Source organism: Branchiostoma lanceolatum, chromosome 4 (assembly GCF_035083965.1).
Source record: "Branchiostoma lanceolatum isolate klBraLanc5 chromosome 4, klBraLanc5.hap2, whole genome shotgun sequence".
NCBI lineage: Eukaryota > Metazoa > Chordata > Leptocardii > Amphioxiformes > Branchiostomatidae > Branchiostoma > Branchiostoma lanceolatum.
Genome location: NC_089725.1, coordinates 22,127,602 through 22,147,295, shown reverse-complemented (window position 1 = coordinate 22,147,295; position 19,694 = coordinate 22,127,602). Strand labels below are relative to the sequence as shown.

At 42.9% G+C, this 19,694-nt stretch overlaps 2 protein-coding genes across 7 annotated transcripts; one reads left to right on the top strand and one right to left on the bottom strand.

The window, feature by feature from the left end:
- Positions 1–209: 209 nt before the first annotated feature.
- On the bottom strand, positions 210–3,632 carry LOC136433363 (uncharacterized). The gene has a single exon (XM_066425497.1). It carries the CDS (start codon positions 3,298–3,300, stop codon positions 1,210–1,212), a length of 2,091 nt encoding a protein of 696 aa, XP_066281594.1. The 5' UTR covers positions 3,301–3,632; the 3' UTR covers positions 210–1,209.
- Positions 3,633–6,180: 2,548 nt separating this feature from the next.
- On the top strand, positions 6,181–19,316 carry LOC136433366 (histamine N-methyltransferase-like). 6 transcript variants are annotated; one of them, XM_066425502.1, is made up of 9 exons: positions 6,181–6,633; positions 7,087–7,681; positions 8,187–8,366; positions 9,087–9,184; positions 13,349–13,562; positions 16,515–16,700; positions 17,008–17,105; positions 17,393–17,606; positions 18,107–19,316. In XM_066425502.1, exons 2-9 carry the CDS (start codon positions 7,675–7,677, stop codon positions 18,469–18,471), a joined length of 1,362 nt encoding a protein of 453 aa, XP_066281599.1. In that variant the 5' UTR covers positions 6,181–6,633; positions 7,087–7,674; the 3' UTR covers positions 18,472–19,316. The 6 variants fall into 6 exon arrangements, with proteins under 6 accessions (XP_066281599.1, XP_066281600.1, XP_066281598.1 ...); XM_066425503.1 differs by having other exon boundaries at positions 6,385–6,403; positions 7,580–7,681; XM_066425501.1 differs by lacking the exons at positions 6,181–6,633; positions 7,087–7,681; positions 8,187–8,366; positions 9,087–9,184 and adding exons at positions 7,738–8,026; positions 12,471–12,656; positions 12,964–13,061.
- Positions 19,317–19,694: the final 378 nt, after the last annotated feature.

The following is a 19,694-nucleotide window of genomic DNA, read 5'->3' as shown; positions in this document are numbered from 1 at the left end:
CTAAGTTATAGGTAAAAATCTACGGAATCCCTTATCCTTCTGTCACTCCCGGGAGCCTTGTGGAAGTTTCTCCTCGGGAACGTGTTATGTGCATACTGACTTTTCACCTCTGCCAATTTGACTATTGCAATGGATAATAGATAAAGTCATTAAAGTTTGTTTATCCCTCTTTCACAAAGAAACACCAGTCCATATCAGACACAGCCAAATAGAGCAATATTGCAATTTATTAAGAAAATTTATCTGTTGGTTAAATGGTACACATTTTTCTATTTTCCAATCATGTAAGTTACATGTGGTGTGTATATATGCCATTACATCTATCTGTATTCTTCGTTATAGCGGTAATCGGTATGTCATAACCACTACATATTGTGCCAATTGCATGTAATATAAAACCAAGTACACGTAATTTTCTATTTTCATGTACAATATAGATCCTGACGCAGTTTCCTTTGTAGCAGTAAACATCATCCTCGTCATTTAATATTCAAATTGATAGACCTACATCAACTCTTTGTCTTGAATCATAAGGAATAGCTTTGAAGATATCAAACAGTTTAACATAAGTGTTTCTTGTATCTACCAGTTAGTCTGATTTCACATTCTGGCTTTCTTCAGTGATTGTCAGATTAGATAAAACTATACCGGACTTTTATTTGCATAGCAGCTTTTATGCCATTAGAATCAACAAAAAAAGAAAAAACTGAATGATAACCTAGGACATCACAAAAAGAAATGAATACAAACAGAAGCAGACAGCAAGCTGGCCATGGCTAAAACCACTTCAGATGGCAACTGATTGCATGAGTGAAAACCTATTATTAGACCACGTTATCTGTATAGTAAATACTGTACTATTGAGAGAGATAGGTGCAGAATATTACAACATTGTAATTATCTCATTCATCACACATTATAAACCACCATAACATAAAGATTTGTTCTAACAATGTAATAATATACCATACTTGATACAAGGGCACTTCTTCATAAGTGACATAATTACTCAATGCAATCGGTGACATGTAAAACATGAGCCCTTTTGCAATATGTAACTTTTCAAACATACTAGAGATCATCCTGCAATGCTGTATAGTTATGAAGTCCAATTGATAAGTGTTATGAATATGAGTTTGATCAGAAAGTCATCAGGATAGAAGTTACCAACAAATACTAATGCTCCAAACTGTTACATGTGTATGCGGCCTACACCCTTCTATTTGCCTGCATCATCAGCGGTTTCCCTGCATGTTTCTCATTATGTCTGCGGAGAACATCATCTAACATTAGGCCAATCCTTTTCTTAGCGGAGTTCATCTCACCACCACCACATGCAAAGATCTTGCGCTCTCGCTCTGGCTCCTTCACCTCTACTTTTGCCGGTCGGGGCTTTCTGGCTGGCAGCTTGAGAACACGTGTTGGAGCTGCAACCATGGGGGGTGGTGGAGGGGGTGGGGGTACTCCCCTGCCAGCTGGAGGGGGTGGGGGTGGTGTAGGTATGACACCGGGAGCAGGAGGAGGGGGTGGAGGCATGGCACCCATTGGTGGAGGGGGTGGGAATGATGCAGGTGGAGGTGATGGGAGTGATGCATCAGGTGGAGGTGGTGGCAGTTCTACATCAGGTGGAGGGGGTGGGAAGCTTAGATCCTCTGCTGGAGGAGATGGGAGACTAGCAGGTGACGGGGGAGGAGGTAGTCCCATGGTATCCACAGGCGGAGATGTGGGCTTTCGTGTTGGTGGCTTTGTACTGATGGCGGACGGAGGAAGTTGTGGCACTGTTGTTACTGGAGAAGGTGGGATCCCGGTGGTTGGTGGCACTGAGGGTGAGGGTGGGGATGGGGCAGTGACAGGTCGCTTTGATGGTTGAGAAATTGTTGGCGCCAGTGGAGTGGGAGCAACTCTCATTGGTGGTGCTTTTTCAACGGGAGTGGTCTTAGGTGAGGGTGGTTTTGGGGCTGGAGTTGCCTCAAATGATTCTGCATACTTTGGTGGTGGTAGTACCCTCTCAACAGGTGTAGCCTTGGGTGAGGGTGGTTTTGGCATTGGAGTTGCCTGGAATGCCGATGCAAACGTTTTGGTACCTGTTGGCATGGTTGGCTGGGTAGGTGTAACCTGTGGTACAGGAGCTGCTGCTGTGGCGGTTTGGGTTGATGGTGGGCTGCGTTGTTTCGGAGTTGATACTGCAGGCGCGACGTCTTGGATCGACGGCCCAGCCGGTGTCTTAGTTTTGAGAGGCACTGCTGGTGGTACTTTTCTTGATGGTGGTGGCAGGGATGCCTCTGGAAGTACATGGGGTGGTGTGACCTTCCCCTGAACAGGTGCATAGACTTGCGACTGTGTCAAGTCCCGGGGTGGAGGGGCAGGCGGTGTCTTGATCCTGGGGGGTGGAATTTCGTCCACTTTGATAAATTCCTGACTAGACTGTTTAGCCGGCACTGTTTGGTGGTTTGGCGGTGATGATAGCTCAATGAAAATCTGAGATCTCTTTTTCTCCAGTGGTTGTTCCGGTTGAATCTGAACTTCTTCCTGTGCTGCGGCCGCGTTCCCAGTGATTTCGTCATAGGAAGGTGGCTGCCCATAGCTGTAGTCAGGCGGATGGTCCGGCTCGTCGAATGCGCTTTCCGTCGCCTTGGCCTCAGCTTCTTTCCTCTTTTGAATTTCTTCGTAAGACGGAGGTCCGGCATGTTCTGCCAGGGCAGGTTTGTGGTCTGTAGGTATGGGCACTTCGACCGAGAGCTCTCCCTTTTCTGTGATGGAGGCAATGAGTGCCAGTGCGTCTACTCCGTGCGGTAATGTGAATTCCCTGCTGAACTCTCTGGATGCTTGCATGCCACCGGTGGCGTCCTGTTGTTGTGTGCCGTGCACGATAAGCTTGTTATCCAACGTTTTGACATCGATGTCTCCATACGCGAAGTCCCTCAAATTCAATATAAGCTCGTACACACCTCTTTCAGGAACTGCAACGAATGTCCCCTCAACTGGCATTTGTGGTGCCTCAACGGCGCTGATTTCTCCCCCACCGTCGTCCTCCATGCGTTCGTGCAGGGCATCTTTGAACAGTTGTCCGAACGCGCTGGCTCCTAGTTTCGGCACAAGTTCGTTTCTAAGACTATCGAAGGCGTTTTGGAAGAAGTCATCGCCGAACAAGTCGTCTTCCTTCTGAACATCACGCTGAAAAAAGTCATCTCTGAAGAAATCGTCGTCTCGTTCAAAAAATCTGTCGAAGAAATCGTCGTCAAGTAGGCGAGACTGTAGCCGAGGCCGGCTGGATAACGACGATCCAAATCCTCTGGACATGGTTAGGAAATTGGTCCACTATCTCGGCTCGAAGAGTGGGTAAAGATGAGATCCGTCCACAATGCTGAAGACGGCCCCGTAGATAATTTTGTGAAACGCAACCAACTTGGCCGCTTCATGCAATGGAGTGGATTCCAGCAGTGGGAGAGGAGCCGATATTTCTAGAATGTAGACGAAAATAGAGGGGGCCTTGCTTTATTTGGCCATTGCGTACTGTTACATAGGAGGGCGAAGTCAGGCCACAAATACCCTCTGCGCCATGACCGCGCTGTGGCATGTAGAGTATGTGACAGCCGGTGGGGATGTATCATCTGTGCTTCAATGATGAACGATAATGCTGAACTGATTACGAAATTAAATGGAACTAGGATAGCTGCACTTGTTTCGTTTGCAAAATCTTACTAGCCTCAATATTGACCTCTAACACTAAGAAAGTGCGCGATGAACATTGAGTTCAGAGTACTACGTACGGTTTCAAGCATGTCTTTTTTTCTAAAACCGTATGGTTCACTTGGAATTTAGTTCTACATTCGTCGATGTCACGATCATCGAGTCCTGTAACCGTGGCACTAAAAATAAAGGGGCTGTCGGGCATCAATGAACACTCCTGCAACGTTAGTGTGTGATGGGGGTCACGTGTCAACATCAGGACAGTCTGATGAGCACGTAGCTATATATTACATCTATATACTACTCATATAGTGTATAGTTTCTTTTATGAGAAATCAAATCTATTGCTCCCGTGAATTCATAACAAACAAGAGTTCTACGACCTCATACCTTCGCGAAATGATTTTGACCTTTATGACTGACGTATTAGGAGTGTTTTTCATCAATCAAAAATCATACCAGTTGATCCTCCTCACCCAAATAACATAAGTTGTCCAAACCTCCTTGTTATGATTATGAGCTTAACAAAGAAGGTTATGCTAACATTTTTCATCAATAATGCAAATAAGCTCCTTATTAGCATAATTTGATTCAATGGTGTTCACATTCACACAACTTCTAAATGCAACAAGTATGAAATTGCCGTTATTTACTAGTATGGAATGATAGTAGTTTCTCATGAATTATGCAAATTAGGCCTACATTTGCATAATTTCTATCTATTGACATTCCTCTCTTCCTCAGTTACAAATGTCACATATTTGAATAGTCATATCATGGAACACAGCAGGTTTTTAAAATTGCCTCATTAATTATAATCTGATTTGCATAATTATCATCCAATCATACAAAGCATCACATAAGCTATCTACATACCAAAAATCATGACCATCCATCAAGCCCATCTCGAGTTATATTATTTTCTCATTGATTATGTAAATGAGGTTCTCATTTGCATAGCTGATATCTATTAATATTTCTCTCTTCCTCAGTTACATATGTCACATGTTTGCGAGTCCTATCATGGAAATTGATGAATGTATAAACTTTCCTCATTAATTATGCAAATTAGTTACTGATTTGCATAATAAGTATCCAATCATGTACATCATCGCTCAAGCTATGTACATGCAAAAAATCATGACCTTCCATCAAGCCCTTCTTGAGTTATTCCCTTTCAAAGTCTGAAGCAAAACCTACCCCTGCAGTTCCAAAAAAGTTGCTAGGGGGCCCAAGCCTATACCACTTACTCTCTGCCCAACGAGCTATCTACCACTTAAAAATCAGTTCCATAGCATGTCCACAACACGAGATATCATAACATGAAGTTCCGCTGCAGTACCGTAACAAGCCGATAGGGGGCCCAAAATCTAATCATTTTCAGGTTTCATCGAGACCTACCAACATACCAAATACCAAGACAATCCTTCCAAGAATTCTCGACTTATCGTGTTCACTAACAGACACACAGACATGCTCGGTATTCCCATGCTGTGGCACTGCATTAATGACTGTTCTTACTCATATAAGGCCGTGTATATCCAACTTTGGTCAAAATTTGTATGTTTCAGTCTTTTAATTGGTGTAAGGAGATATCTTTGTGGTTTGGTTTCACATGCTCCGAGTGGACTCTTCCAGGCTGGGAGTAGGTCAAAGTTGACGATTGTTTTCGTCTGTCAGCTGTTACGAGAGAACGAGCTGGTCAACTGTCTATTTTCTTTGCATGATTCTAAAGTAGACAGATGTGGCTTTCTGGTGCATAAGAATTTTTGGGGCTTGCAATTAAGGTGAATCCTTTTCTGAGCCCTTGTTTTAGTGCTTTAAAGCATTACTGCATGGGCAAGCCTATCTCTTGTATCTGCCCTACAGCTGGCTGATAGCCAATTTGTCCCTGGCAGCTGCAGTACATGTAACTGACGTTTCCTGCCTGCCTCATGACCCCTCATGACCCCTCATGACCAACTTTGCCCCCAATCTACCCGTATCAATATCCCCGTCGCAACCAGAACGCATAGTAAAGCATACAATTGAACACATTTTTACACTTTTCTCGTTAATTATGCAAAACACTTCGCCCAAAATCTAATCATCTTGAGATTTGCCACATACACACCGACACACCAACTACGACAACAAACCATCCAGGCGTTCTCGACTTATTCTGTTCACTAACAGACACACAGACAAGCACCGTCGCATAACCTTCTCGACGAAACCATTCGTCGCGAAGGTAACTACGCAAAAAGATATGTTTGATACGGTAGACTTTTGTGGAAATTTGCCAAAAGCTCACCCACCCCAATATTTTTCTCAGTGAATTTGCAATGACATTTGCGTAAGGCGCGCCGACAAAGGTCGTCAAATCCCCATTCGATTTTTGAGGCACGTGTCTAGCATTAAATAAATCAATACTTCAATGAAGTAAATCAAACTATCATTCAAAATATATCTCCCTGTCCCTCAACGTCAGCATGGTAATGAGTCTTCCCCGATATTTCAGAAGGGTGCAGCTGCTCCTTAAACGTTTATGGAAGTACATGTCACCCAGTATTTGACCCTGTCCTTGCTACGATAGGAGTGAGCCGAGGTCACGCCTCCCGAGACATGATTTGCCGTCCGTGCCGCAACACGGGCCTGGATTTCTGACATCATTTCTGTAGGCGGATGCGGATGTCTGCCCACACAGAGGATGTTCATCCGATCAAGTTACTTAGTTACGTCAGAATATCTTTACTATGAATCGTTACTGTGATATGCGCGGCATCACACCTAGATATTTTGGATAGAATTATGTACTAGTTGTGAATACAATGTACATTGATGCTGCAGTATTTCAGGACTACATTTAAACTGAGATGACAATTTTGCTCGATATCTTAGTAATTCAGTCATCTGGAAATATTGCTACATGAGCTTCTTCTAGTAGAATGGATTTTGGGCTATGTTTCGTTTGCTCATCCTCGTCCACCAGGACCTTTCCGCTCTACGTTACATCGCTCGCGGAAAAGGCCCTGGTAACACGGGGTGGCATCCATGGTTATTGCAGGTCGACGAGACTTGCTCATGAATAATTAATGAGCTAACCCTTATTTGGCACAAACGGCAGTTGTACCTCATGAATAGTTAATGAGCTAGCCCTTATTTGGCACAAACGGCAGTTGTAGGTCATGAATAATTAATGAGCTAGCCGTAACACGTAACCTGATTGGTTGATAGCTTCCCAGCGTTCTTTGCGCGTTTGCTTCCGATGAGTGGAAGCAAATGGGTTTTAACCCCTCTGATTGGCTGAAGCTGTTTTGGAGGCTCGACCTGCAATAACCATGGATGCCACCCCGTGTTACCAGGGCCTTTTCCGCGAGCGATGTAACGTAGAGCGGAAAGGTCCTGGTGGACGAGGATGCGTTTGCTCCCTCATATAGATATGGAAAGATAACTCTACACCTTGCCAAATTGACATCGAGGTACGTAGTAAGTCAGACCACACAATTCAATCACCTGTTTTAATCACCTGTTTTGTAGAGTAGAGATTTGAGAGAGGTAGCCATATATGTGTAAATTTATATTTACGCTTACGCTCTGTATGTTTTGCCTCCGTACTATTATTTTCAATAGGCATTTGTCTGTAAGTGGCTAGCTAATAGCAAGGAGGTTACTAGGCTAGAGACGGTCTTAAACCTCCTTGTTAGTACAAAAGTCAGCCTACTAATACTGACTTTCTATACTGTTCTTTTTTACATTAGCCTTATCCTGGGCTGAAAGTCTTGACTCTGTTTAGTACCCTGAAACTAAACGGCTTAAGAATGAGGGAAAAAGCTATGCTGTGTCGATTTGGACAAAGTCCTATTGCGAAAGTCTTTCAGTGATAAACGTTCGACCCTCCCCTATACAGTACTCTTTGTCTACTGAGAAAGGCCAAACGGTGAATGTACGCGGCCAATATAGCACTGGACTCTGACCAGTGAACTTGAATACAAGTGCAACATCATGGCTGGTAAGTTAATTTTACATGTAAGTTCCGCAGATTTAACAAGCATAATCTGTCTTTAAGAAATTAAGTGTTTTCAAATATTGAACATATACCATTTCTAATGCTACCGTAGTAGTCTATCTAGAGAAAAAATGTAGCGAAACGACTTGTAGCGAAACAACTTCTACCGTAGCAAAACAACTTCTACCATGTAGCGAAACAATGTCTGCCATGTAGCGAAACAACTTCTGCCATGTAGCGAAACGACTGTAAAGAACTGACAATGTAGTGAAACAACCGGCATACCGCGTCCAGCATAGCACTGAACTTTGACCAGTGAACTTTGATACAAGTGCAACATCATGGCAGGTAGGTAAATCTTACATACAGGTTCCACAGGCATAATCTGTCGCCAGATGGCTAACTTTGACGTTAACGTTTAAGAAATGCAGTCTCTCAAATATTGAACATTTGCCTACAAAGGCTACAAGTTTGTTCAGGACTAATGAAATCATTTGCATCCACACAGGAATGCGGGCGATCGGCAGGCTCTCTCCAGACCGGTATGCGGCAGGATTAAAAGCCTTCCAGGCCGCATATGAGACAGGCACAGAGAGCCACTACCAGCCATTTGGAGCGATGGTCCCAGACTCTACCCTGTGTGAAGCGGGAGCCGACGTGCGTGTGCTGGCAATAGGAAGTGGATCAGGTGAGACCGCCATGTTGACCTTGTACAAAAATTTCATTCACGGTACAGTTGGCGACAGGCAGGACAGCCACACATACCCTCTCTACCTTGGCCTGTTATACGTGATGGCCAACAACGCTGTAATCTAGTATCGACAAACTACAAAAATATGATGGAAAAACGTCTTTCCTTTGTTCAGTTATTCTCCTTAGAAGATTTTCACAATAACGCCACTGCAGTTCCATAGCAAGCTGCTAGGGGGCCCAAACCCACACCACTTCTTTATTACATCACAAGCTATCTGCCACCAAAAAAGACCACAGCACGTCCAGGTCAAAACATACAAAAATTGATGTTCGGCTGCAGTACCAAGGTCACATACCAGGGGGCCCAAAATCGACCTTGAACTTCGGCTTCACAACACCCGCCAACGTACCGAATATCATCGTAATCCATTGAGAGGCTCTTGAGTTATGCTGACTGGCGTGGAGCGGAAACACAAACAGACAAACAGACACACCCAAAACAATATCTCCATTTTTCATGGAGATAACAACACAAACATGTCCATTTTCGCAAGGGTGACTGATACGATTCTGTTGACAACTAAGTTTGACTTCGCGATCGTGTCACTGGTAAATCTTTGTGTGTGACACAACTTACATTAATATTTACCATACATTTATGTGTTACATTGTCCTAACTGAGTATTACCACACTTAGATTATTATTGTCATTTAGGAGAGGCTGACAGCAACATTCTGAAGAAGCTTCTACAAAACCACAAGAGTGTGTACAACAGGGTCGTGGAACCGTCGGAAACGATTGAGGGCTACAAGGTAAGTTAAGATAAAACGGTAATGCTTTAATCTAACAGCAGGGTCATGGAGGATGTTCCATGGACCAGACCAGCAACCTTTACTATGTCATTCACATCAATATAACTGTGCATTATACAGACACTAGTGGGAACGGACATGAGCCTCGGTGCTGTGAAGTGTGACTGGCGCCAGCAGACAGCAGAAGAGTACTTCCAGACGAAGGAAGACACGAAGTTCCACCTGATCCATGCGATCCACTGTCTGTACCTTGTGGAAGATCTTCACGTCACCTTGCGGAACATGTGGGAACAGCTGGCAGATGGTGGTTACATGCTGGTCGGAATGGATTCAAGTAATATAGCGGTTCTTGCAAAATTGCACTTACATTTCCTCTTCTGGTCAGTGGTCACATTGCGTGTTTTCATTTAAGGTTAAGTCCGGTGTCGAGGTATCGTTGGATCGTCTTAGTCACACTTAATCTGTATCCTGTCTTCGAATGCGATCTCAAAAGATAAATTGGTATTCTGTACTAGTTAGTTAGTTAGTTAGTTAAAATCCTTCCACACCATAAGGCGTATAGGGCGGTGCCCATCTCCGTTTCATAGCCCTGGGCCACACTGTGGTGCAATCACTGCAGCAGGCCCTAGGGGGCTAGGCCACTGGCAGTGGAGTGTGTTTAACTTCTATACTGTTTCAGAAGTATGTACCATTTTTATAAAGTCTTTGGTATGACTCTGTACTAGTATTGATTCCATATTTACAGAGAAGGGTGATTGGGGGAAACTGCAAGTCAAGTTTTGGGATGATTTCGGCCAAGGTGACCGTTTGAAGTCGTCGCTTCGTTTGTCTAGTGACGTCAAACAGTGGCTTGACGCAAGGGGTATCAGATACGTCACACGTGAGCTTGAAACAATCTTCAACGTCACCGAGTGTTTTAAGGAGAACCCAGAGGCGGGAAAGCTGCTTCTTGACTTCTTCACACAAACGCCTGACATATCCAGTGAGCCAGAAATGAAATCAATGGTTCTGGAATATATTCGACGTAATTCGTCGGTGATTGATGATAAGATTCTTTTTAAAACAATCGCTGATATCATTGTGGCGTACAAATGTGGCGCAGAAACAGAGTAATTACGATTCTGATACCTTTATTTCCATAAGGCTGGTAATACAACATCAATTGCCACGACGGTTGCCTCTGACCAAAGGCAAACAAAAGCAAATTTGAACTTGGGATAGAATTGACTGGTTGTTCTTATCAAAAAGATCATTTTGCACATTCCACAGGATATTCGTATTACTGTATAAAGACTTTTCTTGCCGGTTCCGCGGCCTAGTAATAAAAAATTCTTAAATGTATAAGTTGAATTATGCCAACCGTGCTGTCCAGTATTGATACGTATCTTAAACTATGATACGGTGTGTACCTTGACTGTTACAAATATATGTCTGTCTCTCCGAGTTAAAAGAAACTGCGTTTTTTCTACAAAATATCCAAGAAAAAGTGATCAATTGTGCAAAGTTCTCCAATATACATGTATGTAATGTGACAACTTCAGTTTAGACACATTTGACACAAACTGTAACATAGAAAAATACACCCACTCAACATAAAGTTTCTCGTGGCCTCTGTTAGACGGTGAACATAAGAAGACTCAAACTTTGTCCTTCGAAAGAAAAAAAATCATCTTCAAACTAGACCTCATACCTTCGCCAAATGATTTTAACCTTATGACTGATGTATTATGAGTGTTTCTCATTGATTATGAAACTGAGGTCATTTGCATATATCATCAGTTGATAATTTTCTCCATCCAAAGTTGTCCAAAGTATGACAGTCTTTACGGAACGCAGCAGTTTTATGAAATTGTCCTCATTAGTTATGCACATTAGAGTCTGATTTATCATCTAATTATACGAAGCATCACTTAACCTATTTACATATGAAAAATCATGATGATTTGTCGACCCCATCTTGAGCTATAATATTGTCTTGGTAATTATGCAAATTAGATACTAATTTGTATAATTAATCAGATACTAATTTGCATTATTAGTATCTAATCATGTAAATCATCACTCAATCTATCTACACACAAAAAATCATGACCACCCGTCAACTTTCAGCTTCTTGAGTCATTCCCTTTCAAATTCTGAAATAAAATCAGTTCCAAAAATCTACACGACTTATTATAATCTCCTTCAAAGTGCTGCATACCACTCAAGAATCACGACCATAGCATGTCCGGGACACGAGATATCAAAACAGAAAGTTCCCCTGCAGTAACCGTAGAAAGTCGCTAGGGGTCCCAAAATCTAATTATCAAGTTCTAGGTCTCATCAAGACCTACCCACATACCAACTATCAAGACAATCCATCCAGGCCTTCTAGAGTTATGCTGGTCTTCTACATGCACACATACATACGTACACATACACACATGCAAACGCTACCGAAAACATAACCTTCTTGGCGAAGGTAGATATAACCTTCTTGGCGAATGTACTAGTAAAAAGGAATATTGTTGGGATCCGCTCCCGCCACATTGGGTTAGAGACAGGTTTGACGATAAAGAACCGCCCGACCACGAGGTCGATGCAGTCTGGAGAGTCAGTATGTGCGGACCTCGTTCTCGGCCGGCTACCTACATTTGGTGACCAGCGGTGCGTTGCGGTCAGTGCCCTTTGGCCCCGCTGCCATGCCGCCTGATTCACCCGATGACAAGGTCACCAACCAACCAACCAACCACCCGCCCTATCCTTGGCTGAGCTACGAGCTATCCACAACTCAAAAAGCACGACCATAGCTCTTCCAGAAAATTAGACCTCAAACTTTGACTGAGTTCCACTGCAGTGCCATAGGAAGCCGCTAGGAGGCCCATTATCGAAATTGAACTTGGTTTTCCCGACCCCTACCCACCTACCAAATATCGGATCCATCCACAGTTTCTCGAGTTATGTTGCCAACATACAAACACACATATAGTCAAGACTCAAACCTGTTACAAATGACCGTCTCTACATTTGGATGTGACCACAATGATTTTAACATTTTCTGGGCCCAATGCCAAACGGTACGCGTCCAGCGCAGCACTGAACTTTGACCAGTGAACTTTGATACAAGTACAACATCCTGGCAGGTAGGTAAATCTTACATACAGGTTCCACAGACTTTAACAAGTGTAATCTGTCGATAGATAGCTAACTTTAACGTTAACGTTTAAGAAATGAAGAAATCTTTCAAATATTAAACATTTAGCTACAAAGGCTACAGGTTTGTTCATGGAGAATTGCAACCACACAGGAATGCTGACGATCGGAAGGCTGAATCTCTCTCCAGACCGGTATGCGGCAGGATTAAAAGCCTTCCAGGCCGCATATGAGACAGGTACAGAGAGCCACTACCAGTCATTTGGAGCGATGGTCCCAGACTCTACCCTGTGTGAAGCAGGAGCCGACGTGCGTGTGCTGGCAATAGGAAGTGGATCAGGTGAGACCGCCATGTTGACCTTGTGACAAAAATTTCATTATACAGGCGGCAGGCAGGGCAGCCACACGTACCCTCTTTACATTGGCCTGTTATGCGTGATGGCCAACAACGCTGTAATCTAGTGCCGACAAACTACACAAACATGTCCATTGTCGCACTGATATGATTCTGTTGACGTCGTTTGACTTCGCGATCGTGTCACTGGTAAATCTTTGTGTGTGACACGAACATACATCAATATTGGCCATATATTTGTCCTACTAAACTGCATGAGTATTACCACACTTAGATTATTGTTGTCATTTAGGAGAGGCTGACATCAACATACTGAAGAAGCTTCTACAAAACCACAAGGGTGTGTACAACAGGGTCGTGGAACCATCGGAAACGATTGAGGACTACAAGGTAAGGTAGTAATAGTTTGCTTCGAACGTTGTATTGTTCGTGTTTATGTTCATCGTGATAAAACGGTAATGCTTATCTAACAGCAGGGTTACCGGCGGAGGATGTCCCGTGATCCAGTTAAAAGTTACTCTCCAAGCAGAGGTTGGTGGGGAAGATTGTGACCACTTTATCATATGCCCCGTTTTTTTTGTCCGCTCTCCCCGCCAACCACGAGAGAGTAGTTAAAAGTGTGGCTACCAGCTACCTTTACAATGTCATTCACATCAATATAACTGTGTATCATACAGACACTAGTGGGAACGGACAAGAGCCTCGGTGCTGTGAAGTGTGACTGGCACCAGCAGACAGCAGAAGAGTACTTCCAGACAAAGGAAGGCACGAAGTTCCACCTGATCCATGCGATCCACTGTCTGTACCTTGTGGAAGATCTTCACGTCACCTTGCGGAACATGTGGGAACAGCTGGCAGATGGTGGTTACATGCTGGTCGGAATGGATTCAAGTAATATAGCGGTTCTTGCAAAATTGCACTTACATTTCCTCTTCTGGTCAGTGGTCACATTGCGTGTTTTCATTTAAGGTTAAGTCCGGTGTCGAGGTATCGTTGGATCGTCTTAGTCACACTTAATCTGTATCCTGTCTTCGAATGCGATCTCAAAAGATAAATTGGTATTCTGTACTAGTTAGTTAGTTAGTTAGTTAAAATCCTTCCACACCATAAGGCGTATAGGGCGGTGCCCATCTCCGTTTCATAGCCCTGGGCCACACTGTGGTGCAATCACTGCAGCAGGCCCTAGGGGGCTAGGCCACTGGCAGTGGAGTGTGTTTAACTTCTATACTGTTTCAGAAGTATGTACCATTTTTATAAAGTCTTTGGTATGACTCTGTACTAGTATTGATTCCATATTTACAGAGAAGGGTGATTGGGGGAAACTGCAAGTCAAGTTTTGGGATGATTTCGGCCAAGGTGACCGTTTGAAGTCGTCGCTTCGTTTGTCTAGTGACGTCAAACAGTGGCTTGACGCAAGGGGTATCAGATACGTCACACGTGAGCTTGAAACAATCTTCAACGTCACCGAGTGTTTTAAGGAGAACCCAGAGGCGGGAAAGCTGCTTCTTGACTTCTTCACACAAACGCCTGACATATCCAGTGAGCCAGAAATGAAATCAATGGTTCTGGAATATATTCGACGTAATTCGTCGGTGATTGATGATAAGATTCTTTTTAAAACAATCGCTGATATCATTGTGGCGTACAAATGTGGCGCAGAAACAGAGTAATTACGATTCTGATACCTTTATTTCCATAAGGCTGGTAATACAACATCAATTGCCACGACGGTTGCCTCTGACCAAAGGCAAACAAAAGCAAATTTGAACTTGGGATAGAATTGACTGGTTGTTCTTATCAAAAAGATCATTTTGCACATTCCACAGGATATTCGTATTACTGTATAAAGACTTTTCTTGCCGGTTCCGCGGCCTAGTAATAAAAAATTCTTAAATGTATAAGTTGAATTATGCCAACCGTGCTGTCCAGTATTGATACGTATCTTAAACTATGATACGGTGTGTACCTTGACTGTTACAAATATATGTCTGTCTCTCCGAGTTAAAAGAAACTGCGTTTTTTCTACAAAATATCCAAGAAAAAGTGATCAATTGTGCAAAGTTCTCCAATATACATGTATGTAATGTGACAACTTCAGTTTAGACACATTTGACACAAACTGTAACATAGAAAAATACACCCACTCAACATAAAGTTTCTCGTGGCCTCTGTTAGACGGTGAACATAAGAAGACTCAAACTTTGTCCTTCGAAAGAAAAAAAATCATCTTCAAACTAGACCTCATACCTTCGCCAAATGATTTTAACCTTATGACTGATGTATTATGAGTGTTTCTCATTGATTATGAAACTGAGGTCATTTGCATATATCATCAGTTGATAATTTTCTCCATCCAAAGTTGTCCAAAGTATGACAGTCTTTACGGAACGCAGCAGTTTTATGAAATTGTCCTCATTAGTTATGCACATTAGAGTCTGATTTATCATCTAATTATACGAAGCATCACTTAACCTATTTACATATGAAAAATCATGATGATTTGTCGACCCCATCTTGAGCTATAATATTGTCTTGGTAATTATGCAAATTAGATACTAATTTGTATAATTAATCAGATACTAATTTGCATTATTAGTATCTAATCATGTAAATCATCACTCAATCTATCTACACACAAAAAATCATGACCACCCGTCAACTTTCAGCTTCTTGAGTCATTCCCTTTCAAATTCTGAAATAAAATCAGTTCCAAAAATCTACACGACTTATTATAATCTCCTTCAAAGTGCTGCATACCACTCAAGAATCACGACCATAGCATGTCCGGGACACGAGATATCAAAACAGAAAGTTCCCCTGCAGTAACCGTAGAAAGTCGCTAGGGGTCCCAAAATCTAATTATCAAGTTCTAGGTCTCATCAAGACCTACCCACATACCAACTATCAAGACAATCCATCCAGGCCTTCTAGAGTTATGCTGGTCTTCTACATGCACACATACATACGTACACATACACACATGCAAACGCTACCGAAAACATAACCTTCTTGGCGAAGGTAGATATAACCTTCTTGGCGAATGTACTAGTAAAAAGGAATATTGTTGGGATCCGCTCCCGCCACATTGGGTTAGAGACAGGTTTGACGATAAAGAACCGCCCGACCACGAGGTCGATGCAGTCTGGAGAGTCAGTATGTGCGGACCTCGTTCTCGGCCGGCTACCTACATTTGGTGACCAGCGGTGCGTTGCGGTCAGTGCCCTTTGGCCCCGCTGCCATGCCGCCTGATTCACCCGATGACAAGGTCACCAACCAACCAACCAACCACCCGCCCTATCCTTGGCTGAGCTACGAGCTATCCACAACTCAAAAAGCACGACCATAGCTCTTCCAGAAAATTAGACCTCAAACTTTGACTGAGTTCCACTGCAGTGCCATAGGAAGCCGCTAGGAGGCCCATTATCGAAATTGAACTTGGTTTTCCCGACCCCTACCCACCTACCAAATATCGGATCCATCCACAGTTTCTCGAGTTATGTTGCCAACATACAAACACACATATAGTCAAGACTCAAACCTGTTACAAATGACCGTCTCTACATTTGGATGTGACCACAATGATTTTAACATTTTCTGGGCCCAATGCCAAACGGTACGCGTCCAGCGCAGCACTGAACTTTGACCAGTGAACTTTGATACAAGTACAACATCCTGGCAGGTAGGTAAATCTTACATACAGGTTCCACAGACTTTAACAAGTGTAATCTGTCGATAGATAGCTAACTTTAACGTTAACGTTTAAGAAATGAAGAAATCTTTCAAATATTAAACATTTAGCTACAAAGGCTACAGGTTTGTTCATGGAGAATTGCAACCACACAGGAATGCTGACGATCGGAAGGCTGAATCTCTCTCCAGACCGGTATGCGGCAGGATTAAAAGCCTTCCAGGCCGCATATGAGACAGGTACAGAGAGCCACTACCAGTCATTTGGAGCGATGGTCCCAGACTCTACCCTGTGTGAAGCAGGAGCCGACGTGCGTGTGCTGGCAATAGGAAGTGGATCAGGTGAGACCGCCATGTTGACCTTGTGACAAAAATTTCATTATACAGGCGGCAGGCAGGGCAGCCACACGTACCCTCTTTACATTGGCCTGTTATGCGTGATGGCCAACAACGCTGTAATCTAGTGCCGACAAACTACACAAACATGTCCATTGTCGCACTGATATGATTCTGTTGACGTCGTTTGACTTCGCGATCGTGTCACTGGTAAATCTTTGTGTGTGACACGAACATACATCAATATTGGCCATATATTTGTCCTACTAAACTGCATGAGTATTACCACACTTAGATTATTGTTGTCATTTAGGAGAGGCTGACATCAACATACTGAAGAAGCTTCTACAAAACCACAAGGGTGTGTACAACAGGGTCGTGGAACCATCGGAAACGATTGAGGACTACAAGGTAAGGTAGTAATAGTTTGCTTCGAACGTTGTATTGTTCGTGTTTATGTTCATCGTGATAAAACGGTAATGCTTATCTAACAGCAGGGTTACCGGCGGAGGATGTCCCGTGATCCAGTTAAAAGTTACTCTCCAAGCAGAGGTTGGTGGGGAAGATTGTGACCACTTTATCATATGCCCCGTTTTTTTTGTCCGCTCTCCCCGCCAACCACGAGAGAGTAGTTAAAAGTGTGGCTACCAGCTACCTTTACAATGTCATTCACATCAATATAACTGTGTATCATACAGACACTAGTGGGAACGGACAAGAGCCTCGGTGCTGTGAAGTGTGACTGGCACCAGCAGACAGCAGAAGAGTACTTCCAGACAAAGGAAGGCACGAAGTTCCACCTGATCCATGCGATCCACTGTCTGTACCATGTGGAAGATCTTCACGTCACCTTGCGGAACATGTGGGAACAGCTGACAGATGGTGGCTACATGTTAGTCGGAATGGACGCAGGTAAGTTACTAACCTAGCAAGTTCAGTTCTCAGTATCGAACACATCTTCTGGTACTGGAACAGTTCAATAGAAGTTTACTCTGACTCACTTCCTGTATCTGTAGGAAGCTGAAGTTGTACCTATATTCCCTCTATAGGTCACATGCGTGTTTTCTAGTGACAAGGTATCGTTGCATGACCTTGCACCCGGTCTTAGTCACACTATAAAACCTCCTTGGTCACACTTAGTTTCTATCCTGTCTTCGAATGCGATCGAAGGTATTGTCTTCCACTGCTTCCAAAAAAGAAGTCAAACCCAAAAAGCGTAGATTGTATTCCGTAGTAGTTTTTAGAATAGCCATGTGTTCTACTAGTCAACATTGTCAACTCGCACTATCTGTACAGTATACCCTTGCTATGTATTGTTTCATGTTGCAATTAGCCTTCGGGCAAGAACTTGCAAACAAAATTATTATCATTAAAGCTGATATTCTGTACTTGTACTGATTGCATATTTACAGAAAGTGATTGGACTAGGCTGTGGTACAAGTTGTGGGATGATTTCGGCCAAGGAGACCGCTTGAAGACGGTATATCGTACGTCTGGTGACGTCAAACAGTGGCTTGACGCAAGGGGCATCAAATACGTCACAGAGGAGGCTGAAAGCTTCTTCAACGTCACCGAGTGTTTTAAGGAGGGCTCAGAGGCGGGAATGCTGCTTCTTGACTTCTTAACACAAACGCCTGACATATCCAGTGAGCCAGAAATGAAATCAATGGTTCTGGAATATATTCGACGTAATTCTTCTGTGATTGATGATACGATTCTCTTGAAAACTATGGGTAATATCATTGTTGCTTTCAAATGTGGCGCAAAAACAGAGTAATTACGATTCTGATATCTTTATTTAAAAAATCCATGCACACAATGTTTTGCTAAATCTGTCACGCTAGTTCCTGTGTTTATCCCTGTATGCATTTCTAACTTGAACATATACTAGTAGACTCGAAGCTTGTGGCTTGATGAGAGCTGAAGTTCTGTGGTAAATACATGATACGACCCTCTAGCACTTGGTCTCATATTGAGAATCGTCTGTACGCAAAGTCATGTACTTTATACAGAAACAGATACCTGCATGCGTTTAAACTACAAACACGTCAATATCATTCTGGTGGTGAAGTGATCCCTTTACATCTACAGGAATTATTTCTTTATTTCTTTATTTCTTTATTTGAATTTACCACATGGAAAAACAAGTGGAAGGGAGGACAAAACAGGTGTATCAACACCTTTACAAGTTGTCCTCCCAAATACTTGGTTACTTACTTGGTTATAAATGGATAATTTCTTCTGTGGTGAAATTTTATAAACTTTGCTGGTTTTGTATTCATAAAAATGTGGTATTTTAGAAAATAACACCTGCCTCAGCTGTTGAGCACCCCTGACAGACCGTTTACCGCAAACTATAATTTTCGCTTGACCCATTCAACCAACGTTTGTCACAACAAGAAGTGAAGATTATACGTTAACGTTATGCGGCATAAAACAGACTCAACATCTATAAAAAAAAACACAACTACAACCAACTTAAACTACGACACAACTTGATTTTCCAACAATATGTCAGATCTATTGACTAAAATTACTACATTTCGATAGGAGAAAATCATTGTATGTCCTGTATACCATAATTTTGACTATGCTTAGAAAAAATATCATTAGCAAATGATACCATGTTGTTTGTGCTCTATATCTAGGTCGATATTGCATTGAATTTCCGCTCTTTGTTCTATGTTCCTTTTTTACGTCCGTATTACCTTTTCAATAAGGACACACCAGGGTTAAGAAAGTTAACATTACCTCTTTTGGGAAAATATACGTGTCCTTATTGGAACTACAGGATGAGATAATTCTCACCTGCCAGGTAGCTCGTGCCACTTGACGTGCTTTTCAGCACCAAGGAGTCAGCTGTGATCTTCAGCCAGAGGCCCCTCCTTCACTGGACGTTTCGTCCCTCGTACTCTGGCACGCCCTCAGGATGGGGAGACGACAGGGAGGACGTCTCCACTGCTGCTCCTTAAGCCTCTTCGTTGTTGCACTTATGCTGTC